The sequence below is a fragment of the Pinus tabuliformis genome, chromosome 2_1 (assembly GCF_031772625.1).
Source record: "Pinus tabuliformis cultivar Carrire ecotype Pingquan chromosome 2_1, CPIR1, whole genome shotgun sequence".
In the NCBI taxonomy this organism is placed as follows: Eukaryota; Viridiplantae; Streptophyta; class Pinopsida; order Pinales; family Pinaceae; genus Pinus; species Pinus tabuliformis.
Genome location: NC_142299.1, coordinates 355,512,792 through 355,539,624, shown reverse-complemented (window position 1 = coordinate 355,539,624; position 26,833 = coordinate 355,512,792). Strand labels below are relative to the sequence as shown.

The window sequence follows — 26,833 nt, the reverse complement described above, 5'->3', positions numbered from 1 at the left end:
GCATACCATTCTCTCCATTTTAGAAGTAAACTGGTATCCACACTGTCGCTTCAATTTTGTCAATATGTTTGTTTCATCATCATTTGCACTTTTAGCAAATAGAAGTCTCTGTGCAAGCTTTTTCCTGCAATATTGAACACGGCCAAGGTGAGTAGCCCAACATATAACAAAGCTCAAAGCTCAAACGTCTTTCAAAATATTATCACATCTATACTTTAAAAAACAATCTACAACATGGAACATGAAATAATTGACAAGATGCTTCCTATTATCACTAAATGGAAATGATGCACTTCTCCGGCCTGGAAATATTACAATGCACTGTAGCCAGCTTACAATACTAAGGAAGATCCCTGTAATTAATTTTTAATTAAAAAATAATATTTTTAAGATTTCAATAATTATTTTTTAATTAAAAAATAATATCTTTAAGATTTCAAACCATTAGAGACAAAATACGCAAAGCTTGCTCATATATACCATGTAAGAGTGAGTATATCAAAATGGCACCAAGTGCAGTAAATATCATCAACAAGATACATAATCAATGTAGTTTAAATGGCCTCTAGAGTTCAAAAGCAATGTTACAACTAAAGCTATTGGACAACTGGCCTACTACAAATCATTGATCAACATGATCATTCATCAAACTTATCACCACTACTACACATGGGATGGTCACCAAGAGCTACATAAACATATCTGGCTCAGAACAGAGTTGCGGGGGAGCGCTCCCCACCCCCCACTCCCGCTCCCAATCCTCTCTCCGGGCAAGAGCGGCTCGAGAGCGAGTCAGGAGCACGCACCCGACAAAAAAAATTCCGCTCCCTGCCAAAATCGGGAGCGTCACTCCCGGAGCAAAAATTACAGCTCGGGAGCGATCGGGAGCATCGCTTTAGGAGCGAAAATTACAGCTTGGGAGCGATCAGGGAGCAATCGCTCCCGAGCTTTAAATTTTCGTTCCCGGAGCACACAATGGGGCAAAAAAAAATTCATTATCACTTGAAAGAGAGCAAGAGCAAAGGAGCGAGGAGAAGAGAGGAGCAAGCGCCAAGGAGCAAGCCTGCAAAGAGGTAAGTAACTTAGTAATTTATTTAGTTTAATTTAGTTAGGTAGTAATTTAGTTAATTTAATTTAGTTTATTAACTATATTTAGTGAAAAATCATAAATATAAATTAAATTAATTTGTAGATTCAAAAGCCTACAAATATCAAACATCATGGACCTGTCTATATTTCTTGGCATTTTCCTCTTCTTGGTCCCTTTTATGGTTATTATGGTGCTTTAGAGTAGGAAACAGAGGGGCCAAAATGAAGAGGAGGATGAAGAAGCTGGAGAAAGTGGATTTGATGAAAACCCCGGTGAGGAGGAGCTAGAGGAGGGTGAACATGACTCAAAAAACTAAACAAGACCAAACCCCATTATGGAAATATGTTAACAGGCCTAAAGCAAGGAGAGGGGGTGGAACCACTAAATTTCATTGCCCCCATTGCAACAATGATTACACAGGTTCATACACCCGTGCCAAAAAACACCTCTGCGGGAAAAGGCCATGGGATGAAGACAAACAAATAGGAATCAAAACTTGTCCACTGGTGTTAGCAGCGGATAAAGCCAAATACATAAGGGAAGAGGAGGAAGGCCAATACAAATCAAAAAAATCAAGGGGTTTCTTTGAACCAAGCTCACAATCACAAGCACAAAGAACTCCTTCAGCATCCTCCCTAGGCAATGGATATGGAGGCACAGGGTCATCAGCTTTAAGGCATAGAACCATATCAGATTTCCTTGATGAGGGGTGTAGGAATGATGTGGATTCAAATGTTTACAGGTTTCTCTATGCATGTGGGATACCATTCAATGTTCTTCGCTCACCTTATTGGCACGAAATGGTTTCTGCCATAAATGAGGCCCCTAAAGGATACAAGAGCCCTGGGTATGACAAGGCAAGAACCATTGGACTTGATCATGAAAAAGCAAAAATATCACATTCTTTGAATAGAATGACAAGTTCTTGGACTAACCATGGGGTGTCCATTGTATCTGATGGATGGACAAATGTAAAAGGCAAGCCATTGATAAGTGTTCTTGCTGTGTCTGTTAGTGGTGCCATCTTTCTAACCGCACATGATTACTCAGACAAGTTCAAGACCGCTATCAACGTTGCAGAAGCATTACTTGAAACAATTGACCGTATTGGGCCATACAATGTCATCCAAGTCATCACTGATAATGCTCCTAATTGTAAGGCAGCGGGAGAAATTATTGAGGATAAATACCCCAACATATTTTGGTCTGGATGTTTGGTTCACACTTTGAACCTTCTGATGCATGATGTTGTCAAGAACAAAAATGCACAATACAAATGGATTGGTGATTTGTACAAGAAAGGCAAACAAATGATAAAATTTATTACAAATCATAGCAATACCCATGGCCTTTTCCGCAATCACTCGAGATTGGAGTTGTTGAAGATTTCGAAGACTAGATTTGGTAGTTATTACCTCACTTCAAGCACCTTTTGAAGGTAAGAGAGTCATTGGCTAGCATGGTATCAAGTCCACATACAGCTACATACATACATAATGTGAAAAGAAACAGACTCAATGAAAACCGAGCAGAAAGCTTGGTTTATGTGCACTACAACTTGAGGTTGTTGAGTCATTACTGTGATCGAGCTTATGAGGATCCCACATATAAAATTTGGGACAATCACCCAAAGGATGACAATTTGGAGGATGGCATTGTACATCTTGAAGAACTGGAAGAGGAACTTATAAGGGATGAAGATGAAGCAGCTGCAGCAACCATGCCACCTCCACCTCCACCATCCAGTAGCAGTGCTCGAGTTCCGAGTCTTGTTCCTTTGCTATCGCCACCTCCATCTACACCCTCACGTGGAGGGCATGCCTTCTAGTTCTGGTCATCGGTTTGTGGGGGAGACTCCTAGAAGACCACCACGACCTGCTTATACTCCTGGAGACTCTCGTGGCAAGGGCCACATGTAGATTTACAGTTTACACGTCTTTTCTAGTTTCTATTAGTTTTCATAACTGTTGAGTTTTGAGTCCTTGACTCTTGACTCTTGACTCTTTCATATCATAATGATATTTTTTGTAAACAATATATGATTGTGAGTCTGTGACAATGAAAATTTGAAGTTTGAAGTTGTTTCATTTCATTTCATTATTCATGTTTCATTTTATAGCATTTCATTTCATGTTAACAGTTAGAAGTTACGAGTTAGAAATATCTAAGATATTACTTCTTGTAATGGTTAAACTTAGCTTACAAGTACAACTTTGGTGATCTATGATGATAAATGTTATATATTGAATTTTCAATTTTGAAAGCTTGAAGTTGAAACTTTAAGATTGAATTTGATGAATCATGATTCACGAGACTCAATATGTTGCAGTTGTAACATGTATTTTACTAACTTGTGGACATGGTTGATGAAGATTATAGCTTCTAGATGACTGATGTGATATGGTTCAATGATCAATCTATGTTTTTTATATCTAATTCACCATTCTACATGTTTTTGTTGACATATATGTATCAAAAAATAAAAAATATAAAAAATATATATATTTTTAAAAAAATCGCTCCGGGATTCGCTCCCAAACCGGGAGCTTCTGAAAATGTCGCTCCCGCTCCCGTTTTCGCTCCCGCTCCCTGCTTTCGCTCCCGCTCCCAAGTAACATTGGCTCAGAATCTAAGGACTCCTCAAACTCCTTTGCAGCCCCAGTAGCAGTAGCAGCAACCACCTTAAAAAACCCTGGTTTCCTTAGAAACCACCTAAAAAAACTCCCCACATGTTCCCTTCCTCATCACATGCACGTTTTGATTAACCCGTTCCCAAACCGGATTTATGTGCCGGTTTATTACCTTGACTTTGCTAACCACACCGGTTACTGGTTCAGACTGGCCGAGTTTTAAAACTATGAGTAAGACAGTAAAAAGCAAGTATGGCGGTATTAACTATTGATGCCTGTTCACCTTGATCATTTTTTGAATTGCTTGCAGAGAGATATTGTTTGGCATGGTAATTTACTACCACAGTTCAAGTACTTGAAGGTTCCAACTATGACTTTCCAGTAGAGTTGTTTGTGCTAAGGGCACTGAATCGAGCCTTGAGCTGAACTAACGTATAACTGTAATACCTTACCATAAAAGCCCTAAATAACGTGATGAATTAATCTTCAAGCATTTGAAACATGTTTTATTGTTATTGTTTCTATGTGTACTATTAGCTGCATGCAGTTTAAAACAATAAGAAAACAGATTTCATAGTAGAAAGCAACATGGAAACTTAGAATTAAAAGAAATTTTCGTAAGCTTGTAGCAAATCGAAGAAATTTTACCTGTAAAATTCTGCAAAGAAATCTTCATCACTAACATATGGAAGAAGCTTGACTACCTGTAGCAGTATTTAACCATCAGATCACTAACTCAAATCAAATTGCCACCTGCAAAGTCTGCAACATCCAAATCAAAGTAATGCACACCTCTTCGAGGGTATATTCATCATTTAATTTTTCACTACCACCCTTTTTCAAGTTGTTGTCAAAAAATGTAACCAATAATTCTGCAATCCTTTTTCCTGTAACTTCCTTGTTACAAAATACCCCAAATGCTTCCTTCAGTGCCTGCAAATAGAGTTAACATCCATAGGGAGTGTTTCCCGATGAATTGCATTGCATCAATAAATAAGCTTACAAGAATTAATTTGACAAGCATAACCATAATAAACAATATTTCCTCCAACCTACCTTGTGGAAAAGGGAATGGTCCATAAAACACTCATTGACATATTGCAAGCGCTTGCAACACAATTTAAGAACTTCACCCAGAAACTCCTGAAAAAAAAACATGTTAATGAAACAAATTGCAAGCTCAGGATCTAGCATCTCCACAAAGGCTAATGTCTTTGTGCAATGTTCAGCATATCATGTTTGGTCATCATCTGCCAAATTATAACAATATGCCAAGTAACCCCCAATCAGACATAAAGGTCATAAATTTAGCTTCATCATGTGAGTGTTCAAATGGAAAGAGATTAAGCCTAAAAAGTAGAAGGAATCGCAGATAAATAAAGTTACAAATAAGATTGTACCCTTTCTTCTGCACCAACCTTATTTTCTGCCTGAAGAACAACTCAAAGTAATACAGATATCAGACAAGCTCCTAGATTACCTTTTCATTGTTTGCTGCATCTTGCGCGTGCTTGACTAATGATGTAACCTCATCAGTAACGTACTGCAATGACAAAGCAGTTTGAATGGGGGGGTCAAAAAAAAACCTTTTACCTACAGAAATTCACTGCAAGCTGTGAAAGTAGCTCACTTAGGATATTTTCAATCAATATGCACCAATTGGTGTCAACCTGTTTGAAAACTTGAGCCAAAGGTTCCAAGCCTTTACGTATCCTACAAAACAACCTATACATCCTTGAAAGATCATCTACCTGTACAAAAAGTTAAATCAGGAAATCAGCTTTTTGACTAAGGAATTATTTTGAAAAAACAGGTTCAGAATCCCCAACAACAGAGCAATAATCAAATGAAAATGCCATGGCACCTTTTCATCTCTTAGCAAGGCATGGCACCCTGGAAGCTCCTTCTCTAGAAGTTGACTCTCGTACTTGGAAAGTAGCTCATTTTCTACTTTCTGCAACAAAAGCCAGCAACAGAAAAAACAAATATCTCAGCTGTTCTTTAAATTGTGTGTATGATGAGTTAATCATGATGGTTGAAGTAGTGGACTTTATGTACTTCACCGAGTAAAAGAAACAACGAAAATAATTATTTCAGCAATAAGCTAAATGCAAGAACTTTGGATAATGGAAAGAAATTATTTTTAACACACTCACTTCCAACAACTTTTGTTCACTGCTTGAATGTAAATAATAGGAAGCTCTTTCTTTTACTCGTTTCAGACACTCTTCAGCCTGTAGTTAAAAAGGAGATATACATTAGCTTCTTGAAAGACCCAATATCCATTCGATACCAACACTCTGACACATGTCTACAGCACTAGCACCTATTTCTCCACTGACCTTAATCATATAATCCGTACAAGAATCCTCTAGAATCCATGATGCAGCTTTTCGAGAATAGTAAGAAGCAATGCCATCCAACATCGCTGACTGAAAGTCATTCTCATAAGCATCCATGTTACCCATCCCAATCTCCACGAAGATTCCCAGAACCTTTTTCAGCAAACCTCGATCAATTTGCTCTCCTTCAGGTTCCCTATCAACCTGCCACATAACAAGCACAATCGGTCATATAACATAAGCAATAAAAAAAAAGCAATAGGTCAAATAACTAAAGAAAGTTTTCGACATTTCAAGGCAATACAAAACGTACCAGAGTAATCACAGCATCCCTTACATTATTCTTAATTTCATGGTAAACCTGCAAAACAAGTGAAAAGGTTGATTTTAAAAATAGTTTATCGCCTTTATATTTGCTAAGAGCCAGGATATCCACCCTAATTCCAAGATATCGTCATCTGAAGCTTATTATAATCATTGGAAGAAGAGAAAAATCATAGGAAGAGAGAGAAGGTATAAACAGAGAGAACTCTACACAAAGTATCATCTGATGTTTACCAGATCACGGAAGCACATGACACTAACGTCCTTTAGTGCAGGAAGAGAATGTCTTGGAGTGAAGTAACAATCCAAGTAAGTAAAGAAACGTGCAAGTAACCGATCCATTATTTTGTAATTTCTCCATTGCTTTACAAGTTCTCTCAGCAAAAGCTCATCATGTTTCTCCCACAATGCAGGTAGAACCTGCGGAAAACAACTAATACATTTCAATCATGGACCAAAAGGCACTGGAATATTACCCGTCATGATTGTTTCAATAAATAGAAAGCTCATAAAGCTTTTCCAACCAAAACGGTTGGGAAAGGGATAGGGAGCTAAAAGTGCAATTTTAAAAAGATTCTAGAAGCTGAGTGTTTTGAAAAAGTGATATATATATATATATATATGTGGGGTAAGAGATATGAAAATATATGTGGGGCTAAAAGATAGCATTAGTATTAGATGAGTGATGATTATTAAATATCAATTATTTAGTATAGACATAAATCAATGATTTAGTAGTTATCACATTTTTATTAAATAATTAATTATTAATTAAGAGAAAGCAAATATTGTAGGGGCAAATCTTTTTTTGAATATAAAATTTGAAAAAAAAAATTATACCTCAAAAAATTTAGTCTTTTTCAATGTTTAATGGATCCAAAATTAAAATAGATCTATGTTGGTTATATATATATATGATCCAAGTCAAAATGTTTACATAACATTACAAGTTACAATATCTCTTCCATTCTTCCATACTAGGTTAAAGAGTATATATGGGCCCAAAAATAAAATTGAAAAGATAGAATTATTTAAAATAAAAATAAAATTAAAAAATCATAACTAATGCTTATAAATATTGTTACCATAGTTAAGATAAATTTGAGGTCACAGAGTCAATTCACCATTGGTAGTTTTAACAACCCATGGTTTTGCCAATAGTATTCTTATGTAATATAGCATATTTAAAAACGTGAAGACTCATTTGTAATTTTCTTTTGATATATATATATTGCTTCTTGTCTCAAACACAATTTTATTTCAGTGATCATTCATATATACTAAATCAGTGTGGATCCATTTTAACTTCAAATCTATCAAGCATAAAACTGGAAATTTATGTACAAGCACATACATACCAGTAAAATAGTTAAAATACTAAGATAAACTAATAGTAAAATAATCAAAATACTAGACGAGTTGTAAGAAAGTTAAAAATTTAAGTTTATCTCAATGACCACACTTAAAACAATTTTGAAGGCATAAATATTAAAGTTGTCTTCTTCAATAGAACATTATCAAATTCAAGGGAGTAATCTTCCTTCTCTTAGTTACGTATGTATAGTAGAGTATTCCTATTAAGGTTCTTTAAGACCAATTTGGTCTGTTAGACACATGTTAAGCCCGTTTTTTAAGCCTTTTTTTATCACAGAGGGAAGCCAACACCCAAAGGTTAAACTCCTTCCCTCACACACATGCATGGCATCAAAGTCATCATTATAGTTTATCTTTGTCAACCTATGAGGAAGTTTTAAGCCTTTTTTTAAGCCTTTTTTTATCACAGAGGGAAGCCAACACCCAAAGGTTAAACTCCTTCCCTCACACACATGCATGGCATCAAAGTCATCATTATAGTTTATCTTTGTCAACCTATGAGGAAGTTTGGTTTTAACTGTTATGTCATATGGTTTGGGTTCAAGTTCGAGTTTGGTAATAATGAAATTCGATTCAAATTCGAATTTGGTGATGAAGTTTGAATAAAGTTTGACAAATATGTCCATATACATATTCCAAATTCTCAAAATATATATTAATTATAAATATAAATAATATATATATAATTTTTTTAATGTCAAATATTATAATAATTTTTTTTGTTAAAGTAATGTGAGTCTTAAGATGACTAGCACACTTAACCTATGGTTTGAATAACGGCAACCCAGGGGCATCTAAGCCGTTAAAATCATCCAGTAATCACATCCAATCTGGGCCACACCAACCCTTAGCGTAGCTGGATTTTTGCCCACAAGGTTTTAAACAGATGACCTTTCCAACACGAAATACCTTAACAAAACACCCTAGAAACATCTATTCTAAGTCTCATAGACATCATATATTATAATATTATGAATTATATTAATTCATAATATATATAATATATGATATTGGATCATTTGGTGGAGGAGCTCCGGGCAATGGCGGAGACCCTAACTGAATTGTGGGTGGAATACCATGGCATTTTTGAACCCTGACACCTGATAGTTGATGGCCCTTAGCCCTCAAGGCTCACTGGAACGGCATCGTCATTACCTCCCTCCTTCGCAGTTTACCCGGGTGCACAACTGCTGAGACTCCTGTTCCCCCAACAGTCGTTACTCCTTTTACTGTCGATTCCGAGGATATGGACGGGGTAGACATACCGGCAGACCCTCGTCCCCACGAGGTCAATAGGCCTCTCCATCACACCATGTCAAGTCTGGGACCTTTCGCTGCTTCTCAGCGACCTCTGTCATCCTCTACCTCCGCACTGGGCCGACCATCAATATTTGTGCCCCATCCCTCGACTATGCACATCAATGATGTTCCTGGGCTGGACTACCCCCCCTCTATCCCCTGCAACCCTGAACTTGTTGGGCTCTTGTTTGCAAACCTCTCCCTCCTTTGACGCACCTCTCCCCCAGCTACCTCAAGTCTCCGCCCCGCCTGGTTACACGCCCACCTTTGGTACTCCTCTACCTGCAACCAACCCTATACAAACCCTCATCTCCCTGGTGGCCCTTCGAACCCTAGTGGCTCTAACCCTAACCCTAGCACGCCCATCCACTCGGGATGTTTCAGCTCCCCGATCCCTACCCCTAAATCCACTCCATCCACCCCACAGACAGTGAACCAAGGCATCCGTGGACTGCTCAAGGATTATCCGACAATTGGACGTACAAATAAGCTCAAAAAAGGCCGGTGTCTTAGGGCTGGAGACAGAGATATAAATCTTGCTCTGGGTGAAGATCTCTCGATGGGAGAAGTGGATGAGACTGCCAAGAAGGTCTTGGTTGGCCGTGTCCGTGGGTAGAACTACACTGTTGAGCAGCTTTAGCTCTATACGGAGGAAATCTGGAGTTCCTTACTAAAAGACCTACCCATCATCCATGTTCGGGTGAGGGGATGGTTTGCCCTATGATTCCACTGGGAGGAATAAACAGATTGGATCCTATCTAGGTTCTAGCACATAGAATTGGCGCCTATGCTATTGAAGCGATGGGATCCACTATTCGATCCTGAGAGGGAACAACTAGGGGCAGGACCAATCTGGGTTTGGATGTCGGACCTTCCACTGCAATATTGGACCCCTATCATCTTCAAGCAAATTGGGAATGCACTAGGCACCTATCTGGATCATGATCAATCTCTTGAATCGACAGGGATCATGTCCATGGCTCGAATTTTGGTACACCTGGACATTAGGGCAAGGCTGGAGGAGAAGATCACTCTGCACTGGCGCCATTTCACGTACAAGCAAAACCTTGACTATGAAGGTGTGCCATTCTGGTGCAGACACTACCACAAGGTCGAACATCTCTACAGATATTGTCCTCTGCTCATGCCTTCAAATCCATCAGCTACTAAGGGTTCGATGCAAAGACAATCTAAAGAACTGATGGTGGACGTGCTACCCTCAGATCTGGATCACCAAAACGAAGATGCTGGGAACACTGTCCAGACTTCCAGTGCCTCCCAAATGCCGCCTCCATCTCCTCCTAAGACTAGATCTCGGTCTGTGGCGGAAGTCGCTCCCTCATCGGGTACTGACTTTCCCCCCTGCTCCTCTACTCTACATTTTAATCATTTTTCTATCTCTATGGATTCATCTGCCCCCTCCCCATGTTTAATTATTGCTCCGATTACATGTACGATTGATCATCTGCTACCAATTTTCTCCATACCCCATCAATTATATCTGGTTGGACGGGTCTCCACTGCCATCTGCACCCACTCCCTTGGGTTCTCATGCCTACAATCTCCACCCCCGAAGGCAAACCATTCTAGATATGTTGGGCCTGGGTATCACAACCTACCTTTCTAACCATAAGCCTACTAGGGGGCGACCATCCAAATTAGCCAAAGCCATTAAAATTGCAGGGGATGATGTTGCCCAGGATCAACAAAACACCATTGATTGGGTGCTTAGAGCAGCAGATGCCCTTCCCAAGGTTCCCCGATGAAATGGCTCTCCTTCAATTGCAGGGGCCTGGCCAGCCCCCCTAAAAAATTGGCCCTCAAGAGACTCTTGAGTAGCGAGCCCTGTGATATTATTTTCCTACAGGAGACCTTGGGGTCTTCTGATCTGATCGTTAAAGCCCTCCTAGGCATCATGCCTGGGTGGCACTTTCAAGCCCTAGATGCGGTAGGGCGGTCTGGGGGACTTGCCCTTGGGATCAACCCTCGAACCATCAAGGTGATTTCCTATTGGGGAGGTCATAGTTTTCGTGGCATGGATCTCTTTTCAGCTACATTGAGCAAACGGATTCGTATAATAAACATACACGCCCCCTATCAAAATAGACTGGATTTCTGGCAGCGATTTCTGAATAACCCGATGATCACTCCCTCAACCATATTGGGGGGTGACCTTAAGTTTTCCATTGGACACGAAGAATCATGGGGTCATCACTTGCAAATTGATCCACTCTTGAATCAGCTGAGCTCTCTGTTGGATCAGCATGGCCTCATTGACGTGCCTATGAATAAGAAAATGCCCACTTGGCATAATAGAAGGACTGGTGAGGCTGCCGTGGGAGTGTTGAAAATAGCAACAAGAAATGCTTAAAATAGCACTGCTATAAATAGCATTTCGGGATACCGTCCTATTTTACTTAGTCCCTGAACTAAAATAGAGAAGTAAATTTCGAATTTGATCTTAGCAGCTGTTTGAAAAATAATTAATTAATTCATCTTGAGTTAATTAGTTGGAGAAAATCAAACATGAAGTGTATGTGAAGACATGCAACAGTTTCTCCATTGATTGAGGATTTTATCCCTTAGTTAAGGAGATGAGGACGAGTTGTGCTTTGAGTTGTAATTAGTTAGCTCAATTATCTAAGTTAAGTCCAGTTAGATTAGTTCAAATAGTTTGTTGAACTAATTGTGAGTTTAGTTAATTAATGCATGCATGCATGTAACTGTTGCACTTCAAATAACTGAATATTCTCCAATAATTAACTCATGCATGTCAGTTCAGTCAGAGACCCAGTTGAGATCAGGTGATGGGGTAGTGTACTATCAGTTGCAGGAATATTCCTTGGTGGATATCTCTTGCATGCACAAGGAATTCATTCCTTAGAAATTGCGCAGTTACTTCTTCAGTTTAGTGAGTGTGAATGAGGCCAATTCACACAGGTGGCATCACTGGACCCCAATGAAAATTGCGCAAGAAAATAGGAGGCTTGGAGCACTGGAGGAAGACATATGTTATGTCTATTCAGTCTGTGAGTTGTATTTTTCTATTGTAGAGAGAGCAGGATAGCTTGTGAGCTGATTCTTTTTGTAATCTGAACATATTTTCACTTGTATGATATTACAGAGATCGGGGTTTTAGGCTGAGGCTTTTCCCAAAGGATTCTTCTGTGTTCATGTGTGATTGCTTTCTCATTCTCAGTTATATGTGTTCTTATTGATCTTGCTCATACTTGATTAAGCTTCCGCAAAGTTTGTTGTAGAAGTAGATCTTGTATTTTGCTTTAGTATATTACATAATCTGTTGGTGGGAAATTTTACATGGTATCATAGCAAAGGTGCTCAAAGGAGAGAACTGTATACAAGAAGGGAGAAGTTCGATGTTTGAGGTTCCTGAATATAGAAATCGAGTTCTTATCACATCTCATTTTCACCAATGGTGTTCAACAGAGTATGCCTTTGATGGCAGCTCAAATTATATAGCCTAGAAGGATCGCATGGAAGCAGTATTAGAGGATAATGGTCTAAAGGACTTCACTGATCAAAAAATCCCCAAGCCCACAGCGACTAATGCTACTGAATTGGTGGAATGGAAGAAATGTGTAGCTAGAGCAGGGAGAATTCTTCTTGAGGGAGTTTGAGACCACATAGTCTCGAGTCTCCATGGGAAGGAGACAGCGTTTTCGATGTGCAAAACATTGAAAGATCTATATCAAAACAGCAGCGAGCGCTGAAAGACAAGCTTCGGAAAATCAAGTGTGAAAAGGGCGACACGATCTCTACATATCTAACAAGCTCACCACCTGCAGCGATAAGCTTGGAAGTGTAGGGATTATGACAACCGATGATAGCATGGTGAGGCTTGCACTCCTCGGTCTTCCTAAGAGTTGCCATAGCTACCAAGACTCGGTTAATGGAAGAAAAAAAACTGCCAGATTGGGGTCGGATCTGATGCAGTAGGAGATAAGAAGCACTAGAGATCGATCCTCATCGAAGCAAGATGATGAGGAAAATCTAGCCTTAGCGAGTAAGGAGAGGAAGGGGAAAGGGAAGGCGTCCCAATCCAAATCCAAACCTTCCCATGGTGGGAAGAAGTTTGACAAATCAAAAGTGCAATGCTTTCATTGTCATCAAGTGGGCCATTATGCTACAAATTGTCCACAAAAGATATCCAAGAAGGGATCCTTGAAGGGATCTGATGGTGAGGCACTGACCTCACAATTTTAGTTGGATTTCTCTCTTATCACATGCATGGTTTCATCCATGGTGGGATGTGTTTGGTACCTAGACAGTGGAGCTTCATTCCACATGTCAGGTGACAAGAATCTTTTCAGTACCTTGGAGGAGAAGGATCTCCAGATGCGGATCGACATGGGCGATGATGGAAAGTACCATGTTTCAGGGGAAGGAATGGTTGTGTTTCAAAGGGAGCATGGATCTCCTCTCACCTTGATTGATGTAAAGTATGTACCAGGTCTAAAGAAGAATCTTGTGTCCATTGCAATGCTAGAAGGTAAATGCTATGATGTAGTCTTTAGTAAAGGAAAACTATTTTTGAGGCATATCGGCACTGGACAGACCAATCTCTACAAGCTGGAGGTAGACGACTGTGCTGCAATGAGTTCCAAAGCTGAGATGGTGCAGAGCCAAGATGTTGGCGAGCTATGGCATAGAATATTGGGGCACTTGCACCCTGGAGCCCTGAAGATCATGCAGCAGATTTCTACCGGACTTCCCAAGGGACAACTGGAGCAAACGGATACATGCAAAGGTTGTACCTTGGGTAAGTATGCGAAAACTTCCTTTCTGGATCGAGACAATAGAGCTAGAGCAATCCTAGAGTGAGTTCACTCAAATGTTTGTGGACCATTCTCTACAGCCTCCACTGCTAAACAAAGGTAATATGTTATTTTTATTGATGATTTTTCTCGTAGATGTTGGATCTACTTTATGCAAAAGAAGGATCTGACTTTCTTGAGGTCTTGTGAGTTTAAAGCCTTTGCAGAGAAAGAATCTGGAAAGAAAATAAAAGCCTTGCGTAGCGACAATGGTGGAGAGTATGTCTCCCAGCAGTTTAAGGACTTCTGGGCAGCAGAAGGAATTAAACGGGAGTTGACAACACCCCATAACCACAGCAGAATGGGGTTGTCGAAAGGAAGAACAGATCGATTGTGGGAGCAGCTCGAGCGATGTTGCATGACCAAAGCCTACCACTGCATTTGTGGGCTGAGACATCCAATACAGCAGTATACATGCAGAACAGAAGCTCGCACTGTATACTTGGAATGAAGACACCTATGGATGCCTTTTTGGGAAGCGACCAGATATGAGTCACTTCCGAATCTTTGAATCATCGGTTTACTGCCATGTGACCAAAGATGCTCGGAAGAAGCTAGATCCAATAGCTAAGTTGGGAATACTTGTGGGGTACGCGGATACACCCCACAACTATCAGGTGTACCTGCCTACCAGTCAGAGAACAGAGGTACGCAGGGATCTAAAGTTCGACGAGCAGAAAGCCATGCGAGTATCACTTGAGAGGGAGCTCAAGTTGCATGCAGATGAGGAACTTTCAATTCCTAAGGAGGAGGAGCCTCAGATTGATGCGGAGCAGCCGCATGCAGAGGATCCGAGAGTGGAGACATTCATTCATGTTGAGTCTTCCAAAGATGAGCGGAAATGCTCAAGGGAAGCTGACAAGTTGATGCTGGATGTGCAGGAGAATGTGGGACAGCCATCTTCTCAGCGCAGACAGAGGAGGTCGCTCGAGCGGTACACTGGTTACATAGCCCTGGTTGGGGAGTGTGTAGATTCCGAGCCTTCTTCATTCGAAGAGGCAGTGCAACAACCAGTGTGGGTTGATGCAATGGTGGAGTACGACTCCATCGTGCAGAACTGTGTTTGGGATGTTGTCCCAAGACCTCAGGACAATTCAATGGTAAGTTCCAGATGGCTTTACAAAGTAAAGCAAGCAGTTGATGGCAGCGTTGAGAAACATAAGGCAAGGTTTGTTGCCCGTGGTTTCTCACAGGCCGAGGGGATCGACTACAATGAGACCTTTGCTCCTGTAGCAAGGTATTCATCTATCATATCGATGTTGGCACTATTAGCTCAGATGGGTTGGAAGATCCATCATATGGACACGAAGACAACATTCCACAATGGGATGATTGAGGAGGAGGTGTACATTGAGCAGCCAGAAGGTTTCAAGACCTTCAATCATAAGTCGCATGTGTGTCGACTCAAGAGAGCTCTGTATGGGCTAAAGCAAGCACCCTGTGCTTGGGACACCAAGATTGGCAGCTATTTCACCGGGTTGGGCTTCACCAAGAGTGAAGCAGATGCGAACCTTTACCACATCATGGTAGAAGGAAGCCATTGATCATTGTTTGTTATGTCAATGATTTGATTTTGACATGTGATGATCTGATCCAGTCTTGCAAGGAGGACCTTGCAAGAGAGTTCGAAATGAAAGACATGGGTCTTATGCACTACTTTCTAGGCATGGAAGTGTGGCAAAGAGATAGAGAAGTTTGTGTGTCTCAAGACAAGTATGCCAATGAGATCCTCAAGCAGTTCCATATGGAGAAGTGCAAACCCATGCAGACTCCTCTAGCTGGGAAATGGAGGAAGGAGGATGCTACTTCAGGTGAGGTTGTAGCTGCTACTATTTATCGGAAGTTGGTGAGTTCACTTCTGTATCTGGTGAACACACGACCCGACTTATGCTTTGCGGTGAACCAGCTGAGTCAAGCTATGGTTCAGCCTACCAAGCTATTTTGGAAGGCAGCGAAGCATGTGCTGAGATACCTCAGAAGCACATCTCAGTATGGTTTGTGGTACAGACAAACTGAGGGAGTGAAGCTTCAAGGCTTCACAGATGCAGATTGGGCAGGGAGTCCATCAGACCAAAAGAGCACTTCTGGAGGAATCTTCAACCTTGCTTCAGCTGCAGTTTCCTGGTACAGCAGGAAACAAAGATCAGTTGCACATAGCTCAACAGAGGCTGAATACATGGCTGCTAGTCAGGCTGAGGCCATTTGGATGTGGAAGATTCTAGTGAGATTGTTTGGTCAGAAGATGGATCCTACAGTGATCTACTGCGATAATCAGAGTTGTATCAAACTCTCTGAGAATCGAGTTTTTCATGACAGGTCCAAGCAGAAAGATATCTAGTATCACCATCTTTGAGACTGTGTGGTCAAGAGGATCATGTTGTTGTTGTATGTTTCGACCGAGGAATAGGATGCAGATATTTTGACGAAGGCATTGTCAAAATGCAAGTATGAGTTCCATAGAGACAAGATTGGGGTTACTGATAATCCTTTTCTTGTTGAGAGGGAGTGTTGAAAATAGCAACAATAAATGCTAAAAATAGCACTGCTATAAATAACATTTCAAGATACCTTCCTATTTTAGTTAGTCCGTGAACTAAAATAGAGAAGTAAAATTCGAATTTGATCTTAGCAACTGTTTGAAAAATAATTAATTAATTCATCTTGAGTTAATTAGTTGGAGAAAATCAAACATGAAGTCTATGTGAAGACATGCAACAGTTTCTCCATTGATTGAGGTATTTATCCCTTAGTTAAGGAGATGAGGATAAGTTGTACTTTGAGTTGTAATTAGTTAGCTCAGTTATCTAACTTAAGTCCAGTTAGATTAGTTCAACTAGTTTGTTGAACTAATTGTGAGTTCAGTTAGTTAATGTATGCATGCATGTAACTGCTGCACTTCAAATAACTGAATATTCTCTCATAAATAACTCGTGCATGTCAATTCAGTCAGAGACCCAGTTGAGATCAGGTGATGGGGCAGTGTACTATCAGTTGCAAGAATATTCCTTGGTGGATATCTCTTGCATGCAGAAAGTATTCATTCCTTAGAGATTGCACAGTTACTTCTTCAGTTTAGTGAGTGTGAATGAGGCCAATTCACACAGGTGGCATCACTGGACCCCAAAGAAAACTGCGCAAGGAAATAGGAGGCTTGGAGGGCTGGAGGAAGACATATGTTGTGTCTATTCAGCCTGTGAGATGTATTGTTCTATTGCGGAGACAACAAGATAGCTTGTGAGCTAATTCTTTTTGTAATATGAACATATTTCCACTTGTATGATATTACAGAGATCGGGGTTTTAGGTTGAGGCTTTCCCCAGAGTATTCTTTTGTATTCATGTGTAATTGCTTTCTCATTCTCAGTTATATGTGTTCTTATTGATCTTGCTCATATTCGATTAAGCTTCCGCAAAGTTTGTTGTAGAAGTAGATCTTGTATTTTGCTTTAGTATATTGTATAATCTATTGATCTACAGTGGGAAATTTTACAGGGAGAAGAGTTAATAGATATCTCATCTATGAAGACCTTTTGGTTACCTTCAAAAACTACAGACAATGGGTGGGCTCAGGTGGCATATCTGACCATACACCTATATGTTTGGAATTGGCAGGACCCAAAATCAAACCAAGAGCCCCCTTCAAGTTCAATTCGTCTTTGGCTAAAGGAACTAGAGTACATCAAGATGGTCTCTGACTACTGGAAATCGCATCACCTTTCAATTGAGTAGAGGAAATTTGTAGGATTTTGCAACAACCTATACAATCTCAAGCAACTTTCCATTGATTGGGCCAAAAAGAAAAAGAAAGGGAGGAACTTGCCATATCTGCCTTAGAAATCCAGATAACCTTACTCGCGGATGAACACAACAGGGGATTCAACTCCATAGAGTCAAAATTGCAACTAGTGGAGCTGGAAGCCCAGAAATCTAAGATCCTTCTAGCCTGGGAAGAAAATTGGAGACTCGGAAGTCGGGCCATTTGGTTGCAAGTTGGGGATGACAACACTAAATTCTTCCACAAATTTTCCAATGGAAGAAAAGTTGGCAACGCGATTTGGCAAATGCCCTCGGATCAGGGATCGACGACAAATACTCATTCTTAATAGTCTCAATTGGGCACTACTCATTTCAATCAGCTATTCAAATCCCCTCCAGGTGCTACACTGGCTAATATTATCCACATAGTAGGGTACTTCCCCTGATTCGTGGAACCTGAAAGGCTGGAGGAGCTCAATAAACATGTCTCTTTGGGTGGAACTTGAGAGCACTTTGAAATGGTTCAAAAGGGATAAAAGTTTGGGGCCAGATGAATGGCCAGTGGAGTTCTACCGCACCTTCTTTGACATCATCGACCCTGACCTTCTTGCTGTAGTCGAAGAAATCCATATCCTGGGCAGAATACATGAGCCAATAAACTCCACCTTCATAGCCCTCATCCCCAAACTGGACTCTCCTCTATCCTTTAATGATTTCTGACCTATATCCCTCTGTAATTGACTCTATAAAATCATAGCTAAGATCATAGCTATTCGTATCAAACCTATCTTATCAAATCATATCTCCCCGGAACAGTTTTCCTTTTTACAAAACCGTCAAATTCATGAGGCCATTGGCACGGCACAAGAGGCCCTCCACTCTATCAAGCTAAAGAATCTCAAAGGAATGATGCTAAAAATTGATCTCTCAAAGGCATTTGACCGGGTCAACTGGCTATATCTCTGGATGTTACTCATCTGGGCTTCCCCCCAGATTTCTTCCGATGGATAATGTACTATATTACTTCAATTTCCTTTGCAATATTAATCAATGGATCTACCTCCCACACCTTCTGGGCCGAGAGGGGACTCAAACAAGGATGTCCTCTATCCCCCCTACTTTTGCTATTGGCCATGGAAGGACTGAGCAAAAAGATTGCCTCAGAGAAGAGTGTAGGGAGTCTCAAGGGACTCAAGGTAACAGACCAATGCACATTAACTCATCTCCTTTTTGTCGATGACATCCTCATATTTCTGGATGGGGGCATACAAGACATAAATACCTTTACAAGGATATTGAGGTTATTCACCTCTGCCACTGGGATGGAGATTAATCAGGTTAAATCCACCATCTCCCTATCAATATGCACTCAACAGGAAACCAATCTTGCTCTTCAAAACTTCCCTTTTCAAATTCAGACCCTGAAGGATGGATTGAAGTACCTGGGATTTAGGATAAAATCAGATGGATACAAAATAGTAGACTGGACTTGGTTGATCACAAAGATAAAAAGAAGATTAAATATTTAGAGCCACAAACTACAATCTAGGGATGGCAGATTGGTGCTTATCAAAACTGTCCTCGAAGCCACGCCGGTTTATTGGATGTCCCTGGCCTGGATCCCACAAGGAATTATACAAAGGATTCAGAGAATATGCTGCAATTTCTTATGGAAGGGGAATAAAGAGGGGAAACTATATGCTTGGGTCAAATGGAGCAGCATTGCTATCCCCAAAAAATGGGGTGGGTGGGGCTTAAAAAACTTATCTGCCTTCGCCCAGGCTCTTGCAGCCAAACTGGGATGGCTACTCCTGAAGCAAAGGAGCCTTTGGTCAGAAGTGATCATATACAAATACATCTGGCCGATCTCAGTGCAGGATTGGCTAAGACTACCATCTTGGAACAGGAAGGGTATTTCTATCATCTGGAGGGCAGTGTTAAATACCCTCCCCACTATTAGAAGGGGACTCACATGCAGGATTGGCAATGGAGGGTCTGCTCGTATTGGATTAGACCAGTGTTGCGGGGGAGCGCCCCCCCGCCCCGCTCCCGATCCGCGCTCCGGGCGGGAGCGGGTCGGGAGCGCGCTCCCTAAAAAAAATTTCGCTCCCTGCCTTTTCGGGAGCGTTTTGCTTTTTTTGCATTTTTTTTTTTGTAGTAATGTTCGAAATGCAATTTTTTTTGAAAGAAACAAATAGTTTTTGAGTGGGGCAACTTAATGATCAAGTCTAGGCCCTAGTATTGATATGCTATTCATGGTAATGTTAAATTCTTAAAGTAAAAGTGACATTTTCTTTAATTTTCATTTTCATCCTTTTACTTAAATTTTTAACATTACCATGAAATGACTCAGGATGTTTGAGAGTGGTTTCGTCCTCATTGGATTTCATATGGAGAAAGTAGAATTTTAGATTTCATTCAAAATCCAGCAGACTTATCAGTTTTTCAGGATTTCAGGATTGGGGGATTGCAATGTTTCCATTGAATTTTGTCATGTATTAGGGTATGGAACTCATATTTAATCAAGAGTACCAATCCCTTTATGTACCTTGATGTTAGTGACATTGGTTGTCGAACTCCTCTATCATGACCCTTCTAAAAATGTACGCATCACTCAAACAAAATCTTGACTTGACATGCTATGCTTTTTCTATCTTATGTTAATGCTTAGAGGGTGATATTAATGACAAAGATCCCTATACAGATACAAAGGTAATGACAAAGATACCTCTGGATATTAATGCTTGGAGGGTGATATTAATGACAAAGATCCTGATTTTGCAACAAGACTAAAAAATTAGACATTTCTCGTGGTGGCAAGAGGCCCAAGCATAAGAAATAGATAATAGATTTACTTCTCTTCTCTAGTTTCTAGTAGCTTTTATAACTATTGACTCTTTCATATATATTATGATATTTTTTTAAACAATATATGACAATTTAAGTTTGAAGTTGGCAATTATAACTCATTAGTAATGAATTATGAATATGATGCTTCATGAAAGTTGAAAGTTGTTTCATTTCGTTTCATTTTATAACATTTCATTTCATGTTAGATATTATTTGTTGTAATGGTTACACTTAGCTTGCAAGTACAACTTTGGTGATCAATGATGATAAATGTTATATATTGAATTTTGAAAGCTTGAAACTTTAAGATTGATGAATCATGAGACTCAATATGTTGTATGTTACTATGTTACTAACTTGCGGATGTGGTTGATGAAGATTATAACTTCTAGATGATTGTTGTTATATGGTTCAATCTATGCTTTTTTATGTTTTTTATATCTAATTCATCATTCTACATGTTTTTGTTGACATATATGTATCAAAAATTAAAAAATATAAAAAATATATATATATTTTTAAAAAATCGCTCCGGGATTCGCTCCCAAACCGGGAGCTTCTGAAAATGGTCGCTCCCGCTCCCGCTCCCAAGTAACATTGGATTAGACCCATGAATTGGATGCGCGAACTCCCACCTACTCCCACCGGACTTGATTGTCAACTTGAACCAGAAGAATATCTACTATATAGCACATATAGGGGACCCCCAAAACACAACTGTATAACAGTAAGCTTGGTTATCAAGGACGACTTTAGATATCCCTGCTTAGTGGCATTTGGAATGGGGGGCCTATTTGAGAGCTTTATCAGAATCATATGTTAGATTAAGGGATGAGTTGCTTTGGGGTCTAGCTCAAAATGGGACCTATTCCCCAAAGGAGGGATACATAACAATACATGCTAGACATAAACCTGAAGTATTGAAACGCTGGTGGCAGAATATCTAGAAGCTGCAGGGTCCTCCACGTTCTCGATTACTCATGTGGAACATCATTGCAGACAAAATTCCAACTAGAACAAACCTAAGGAAACGGGCATTCCCGAGACCTACATGGTGTGTTCTCTGCAAAGACAAGGAAACTGCCAATCACCTTGTCCTTACTTGTCCAACTTCACAGCATGTTTGGGTAGAAGTCCTTCAGATTCTTAAGATAGCCTATTCATGGACTGGGGATGAAACGAATATGGCCTGGAACCACTGGTGGGGCATTGCAATGCCCCCTAAAGCTCGGAATTTGGCTCTGATAGTGTCCTGGCACATTTGAATTTGCAAAAACAGTATTATTTTTCAGGGGAAACAAATCGTTTAGGCTCAGATTATTCCAAAGATATGTAAGAGCTACGATGAAATCCCGGAGGAGACATAGGCCATCCGGACAAGGCACATTACACCTGAGGTCATAGATAGAGGGAAAACCTTGGCCTATTTCAATGGTGTAGCCCAAGAATAGGGTTGCAGTGGAGGCGTCATTCTTCACATCTTTGAATCGCATTATTACCATATCAGCCTGGGGCTGGGAGATGGCACAAACAATTTTGCGGAACTCATGACCCTCCGCCATCTATTACATTTCGCTACTTCCAAAAACTACAGACAGTTACATATATTTGGGGACTCTATGATGGTCATAAACTGGTTCAATTGCACTTCTACATGCCATGCATATTCGCTCAAAACAATATCACAATTTGATCTTGTTTCTTGCACTCATTTCTACAAGGAATGTAATGCAGCCGCGGACAAGTTATCGAAAGAGGCAACGAAACATCCTCGAGGAGAATGGCTGATCAGAGAGCACACCCCTGGACAGGTCTATCAGTACTACCATAGACCGTATGTAGACAAAGATATATAGAGGGCAGACTAGGCCTAGTTACAACACTTTTTTGTTAATATTTATGAACAGTTTTTTGATATGTAAATATCTTTGTATATGAACATTAACAGTATATACCCGATAGGTGTTTTTGTAAGTTTTTATCAGTACCGCAACATTTCACAGATGACCACGGTCACTTTACAGCATATGCCAAGGGCATTTACAACATGTAATTTTCTTTGTTAATGAAAATTACCTTTTTTCTTTATGGGAAAAAAAAATATATATATATATATATATAGATGATATTTATTATACCTGCCGGCATGGTATTACGCATTCAGTTTTGCTTTGACCACATATTAGTTTGTCTTTGAGCAAAAAATTATGCTACTTATTTATAGTTTAACATTGAGAATTTATTTTTTGTTATTTTTATTATTATCTAAATTTATTTATTTGTAAAGTGATTGGTTGAAGTCTTATTATGAAATATCTAATAACTTCCATTTCTCTTAGTTACTAATTTTTTGTTTTATTTTTTTTCTATTATTTCTATTTTCATGAATTATAGTTTTTCTCCATATTTTAATTCGAGATGTCTTATTATTATATTAAAAACATATTTTAATAAATTTAATTATAAAAAATTATATATACTAATAAAAAATAAAGCACATAAATATATATAAAAAATAAACATATATATTAAAATGTACATATGTTAATATAAACAATATTAATTAATCATATTTCTTAATTTTTGTGATGGCATTTAACAATACAATAAAAATTTTTAATTGTTTTTATTGTTGTCATGAAATCTTTGTCTTTATTATTTTTTAATTTAATTAAGCTATATTTAAGCTAATCTACAAGTACTAACAACTCTGTAACCCTTGTTAATTTATAATATATATTTTATATAATATGTTAAAGCTGTAACTCAAATCTGTAACTCACATGTGAGTTAGAACCTTAGCCCATATCCCAATGTAACTCACATGTGATTTAGAACCTTAGCCCATATCCCACTGTTCAACAGATTCTTCTGCTGTGGCCGATTTTAAGTAGAGACCGATACAATGGATGTATTTCAGTTGAACAGATTTCAAGGAGTTTTTCTTCACAGGAGGGGTGTAGCAATATAGCTCAGATATATCTGCTCCAAAAGAGGCCGAGAAAGAGCTCCAAAATTTCTGTTAAAAGGCTAAACTTCTGATCCAAAGGATGCTTAAACATATCAACGAATCCAGCATAAAGATTTCAAAAAACAAACAGAACCAGATCTAAAAAATGAATTCTTCATTTTAAACTTTCGTATTATCCTTAATTCGACCACATTGAATAGTCATGTCTCTAGAGGGAGGTGACCTGTGTATTAATTTGACTTGAATTTGAGCCGACAGTCATATAGATGGATCCGAATTTGAATTTCAAAGCTCAACCTTTGCCTTGAGTTTATTGATATCACCTATATTACTCTGTTTGAGTAAAACCTAATGTTGCGCGCAGATACCTCATCTTGATCTAACCTAATCTAATGGAAAGCAACCTTCAAAGCAACAGATATCTCATCTTTATCTTTACCTAATCTAATGGAAAGCAACCTTCAAAGTTTTTAGCCGTTGCAGCTCTGGAAGAGGGATATTGAGGCCATACACATTTCGCCTTTGAAAACGGTGTAAACACAATATCCGAGTCTGAAGATATTCAGGAAGATGTGAAATTCTGCTTGCAAAATTCTTCATCGGGAACATGCATTTTCATTTTTATTCTCTCTTTTACTTTTACTACTGTTTCGCCTTCATGGATTAGCCAAAAAGAAAAGACTCCCCGAATTTTTGCACCAAATGGTTCTGAGATGCATCATGAGGCCCATTCGTATAGTCATCATGTCCATTGTAAGAGCTAGGCCGGTTTATCATGGAACTCCAAATTTGCAGATCCAAATGATCTTCCTCCCACATCACCTCCATATCCACTAGATCCAGGCGTTGTTGAGTCAACCTCATATCCTCCAGATCTAGGTCTTTGATATCACCTCTGCTTCCCATGTTTGAGGCATGTCCCAGATCATTGTATCTTTTTTAAGACCTCGTGAAATATAGGCCCTCTGAGGAAAGAATGTGGCCTTATACTTTGACATCAATGAAAAATAATGTCTAACATGAGTATGAGTTGGACTACTTTGAAATTTTCGATACACATAATTAAATATAATAACATCTAAATGAAATTTTAAATAAAATATATATAATAATTAGCTATAAAATATATTTAAAAATGTTTATTGAGGGTAGAAATTTAACCATAAAATTCAACATCAAATTAAACAAAGTATAAAACTAAAAATATATATGTTATAAAATTCGATACACATGTGACATAATTAAATATAATAGGAGTAGTTTACCTAGGCGGAGGAATTGCCCAGTTTCTGTCGCCGCCCGGAAAAACCTCCGGCTTCGGCCGCCGGCAATACCTCCGCCCAACGCCGCCACCCTCCGCGAGCTCCGCCGCGACCTTCGCCCAACTCGATTCCGTGAACTTCCAAAGACTAATAAATAGGGATCCGTGGCGCAATGGTAGCGCGTCTGACTCCAGATCAGAAGGTTGCGTGTTCAATTCGCGTCAGGTTCAATGTTTCCAGTCCGTTTGTTCTTCACCCAGATGTTCTTTGTCGGCTGCGTCCTAGTCTGAAAGTCCTTTTGGCACTTCGCCTTTCCACTGAAAGATCTCTGACAGCTCGCTATCTCCCTAAATAATCTTTAGGAATAGTTGCGATAACAAATTTGAAGCCTCTACTAATTTTAGCGGAGGATTATCTCTAACTCAAAGTTCTTTACGAATTGCGGAGTGCAAAGCGAAAATAACATACGAGAGCCAAGAGAAGATTGCGAGGGTTGTGAAATTGATCCCAATCTCGCTCCCTTGAGAACTCAGCGATTTTCTTCCGTGAACTTCCAAAGACTAATAAACAGGCATCCGTGGTGCAATGGTAGTGCGTCTGACTCCAGATCAGAAGGTTGAGAGTTCGATTCACGTCAGGTTCAATGTTTCCAGTTCATTTATTCTTCGCCCAAATGTTCTTTGTCGGCTGCGTCCCAGTCCGGAAGTCCTTTTGGCACTTCGCCTTTCCACTGAAAGATCTCTAACAGCTCGCCTACCTCCCCTACCTGCGACAAAGGAACAAGGTAGGCAACATAACACTTAAAGATTTGCAGAAGAAAATGGTTGAGTTCTCAAGGGAGCGAGATTGGGATCAATTTCACAACCCCTGCAACCTTCTCTTGGCTCTCGTATGTTATTTTCGCTTTGCACCCCGCAATTCGTAAAGAACTTTGAGTTAGAGATAATCCTCCGCTAAAATTAGCAAAGGCTTCAAATTTGTTATCGCAACTATTCCTAAATATTATTTAGGGAGCTAGGCGAGCTGTCAGAGATCTTTCAGCGGAAAGGCGAAGTGTCAAAAGGACTTTCAGGCTGGGACACAGCCGACAAAGAAAATCTGGGTGAAGAATAAACGAACTGGCAACATTGAACCCAACGTGAATCAAACAGGCAACCTTCTAATCTGGAGTCAGACGCGCTACCATTGCGCCATGGATCCCTGTTTATTAGTCTTTGGAAATTCACGGAATCGCACTGGGCGGAGCTCGCGGCGAAGCTTGCGGAGGGTGGCGGAGTTGGGGAGGAGGAATTACCGGCGGCCGGAGCTGGAGGTTTTTCCGAGCAGCGACGGAAACCGGGCAATTCCTCCGCCTAGGTAGACTACTCCAATATAATAACATCTAAATGAAATTTTAAATTAAATATATATAATAATTAGCTATAAAATATATTTATTAATGTTTATTGAGTGTAGAACATAGTTTTAAAAAACGGCCATTTCAATACCGAAACGGCAGAGTTGATCCGAGTTGGAGGCTTCTGGATTGACTCGGCCTATGAAACGGCTCGGTTGGCCGAGTCATAACAGCGACCCGTAACCACATAAAAAACAACGATTTCTTATTTTTTTAATGATTTTTTTGGGCAAAAGCTGATTGGTTTGGACTCCAAGCTGTTGTGTGAATAAGTTAAATGTCATTTGGGGTCCATTTCCCCCTCCCAAACCCTATTTAACACACTCAAGTGCTCTCATTCTCTCACAGCAATCTTGTGCATTTGAGTGAGAGTCTTCTTTGAGAGTTAGTGAGCAGTTCTTGAGCTTGTTTTTGGAGCAGCAGTGATGAGGCTTGGAGGAGCATTGTAGCTAGAGTGAGGAGCTTCTTGGGCGGCCATTTGGAGCAGCATTGAGGAGTTGATTCTTGGAGCAAGCTTGAGGAGGCAGTTTGTGCCTGGAGGTATTTTTTTTCACCTCTATAAATCTGTTTTTGCTTAGTAAATTTTAGGTGCATATTTAGAAAGCTTAGAGAGTGTTTTTTATCCAAGAAATGAACATTGAATCAATGTTTTTTTTTCATTTTCAGATTGTTTGCTTTCATTTCCTAGTCAAGAAATGGCACCTA

The 26,833-nt window shown here is 39.7% G+C and overlaps 1 protein-coding gene across 3 annotated transcripts in view; it reads right to left on the bottom strand.

The window, feature by feature from the left end:
* LOC149200333 (cullin-1-like) overlaps positions 1-26,833 on the bottom strand; it is a 46,749-nt gene that overhangs the window by 1,624 nt on the left and 18,292 nt on the right. The window contains exons 4-14 of one of the 3 annotated variants that reach the window (XM_089402664.1): positions 6,621-6,806; positions 6,376-6,423; positions 6,063-6,266; positions 5,877-5,954; positions 5,585-5,674; positions 5,391-5,471; positions 5,201-5,263; positions 4,777-4,863; positions 4,513-4,653; positions 4,369-4,424; positions 7-124 (exon numbers count right to left, since the gene is read on the bottom strand). In XM_089402664.1, coding sequence (XP_089258790.1) covers positions 7-124; positions 4,369-4,424; positions 4,513-4,653; positions 4,777-4,863; positions 5,201-5,263; positions 5,391-5,471; positions 5,585-5,674; positions 5,877-5,954; positions 6,063-6,266; positions 6,376-6,423; positions 6,621-6,806 — 1,152 coding nt within the window. The remainder of the gene's footprint in view (positions 1-6; positions 125-4,368; positions 4,425-4,512; positions 4,654-4,776; positions 4,864-5,200; positions 5,264-5,390; positions 5,472-5,584; positions 5,675-5,876; positions 5,955-6,062; positions 6,267-6,375; positions 6,424-6,620; positions 6,807-26,833) is intronic. The other 2 variants (XM_089402665.1, XM_089402666.1) reach the window with 2 other exon arrangements.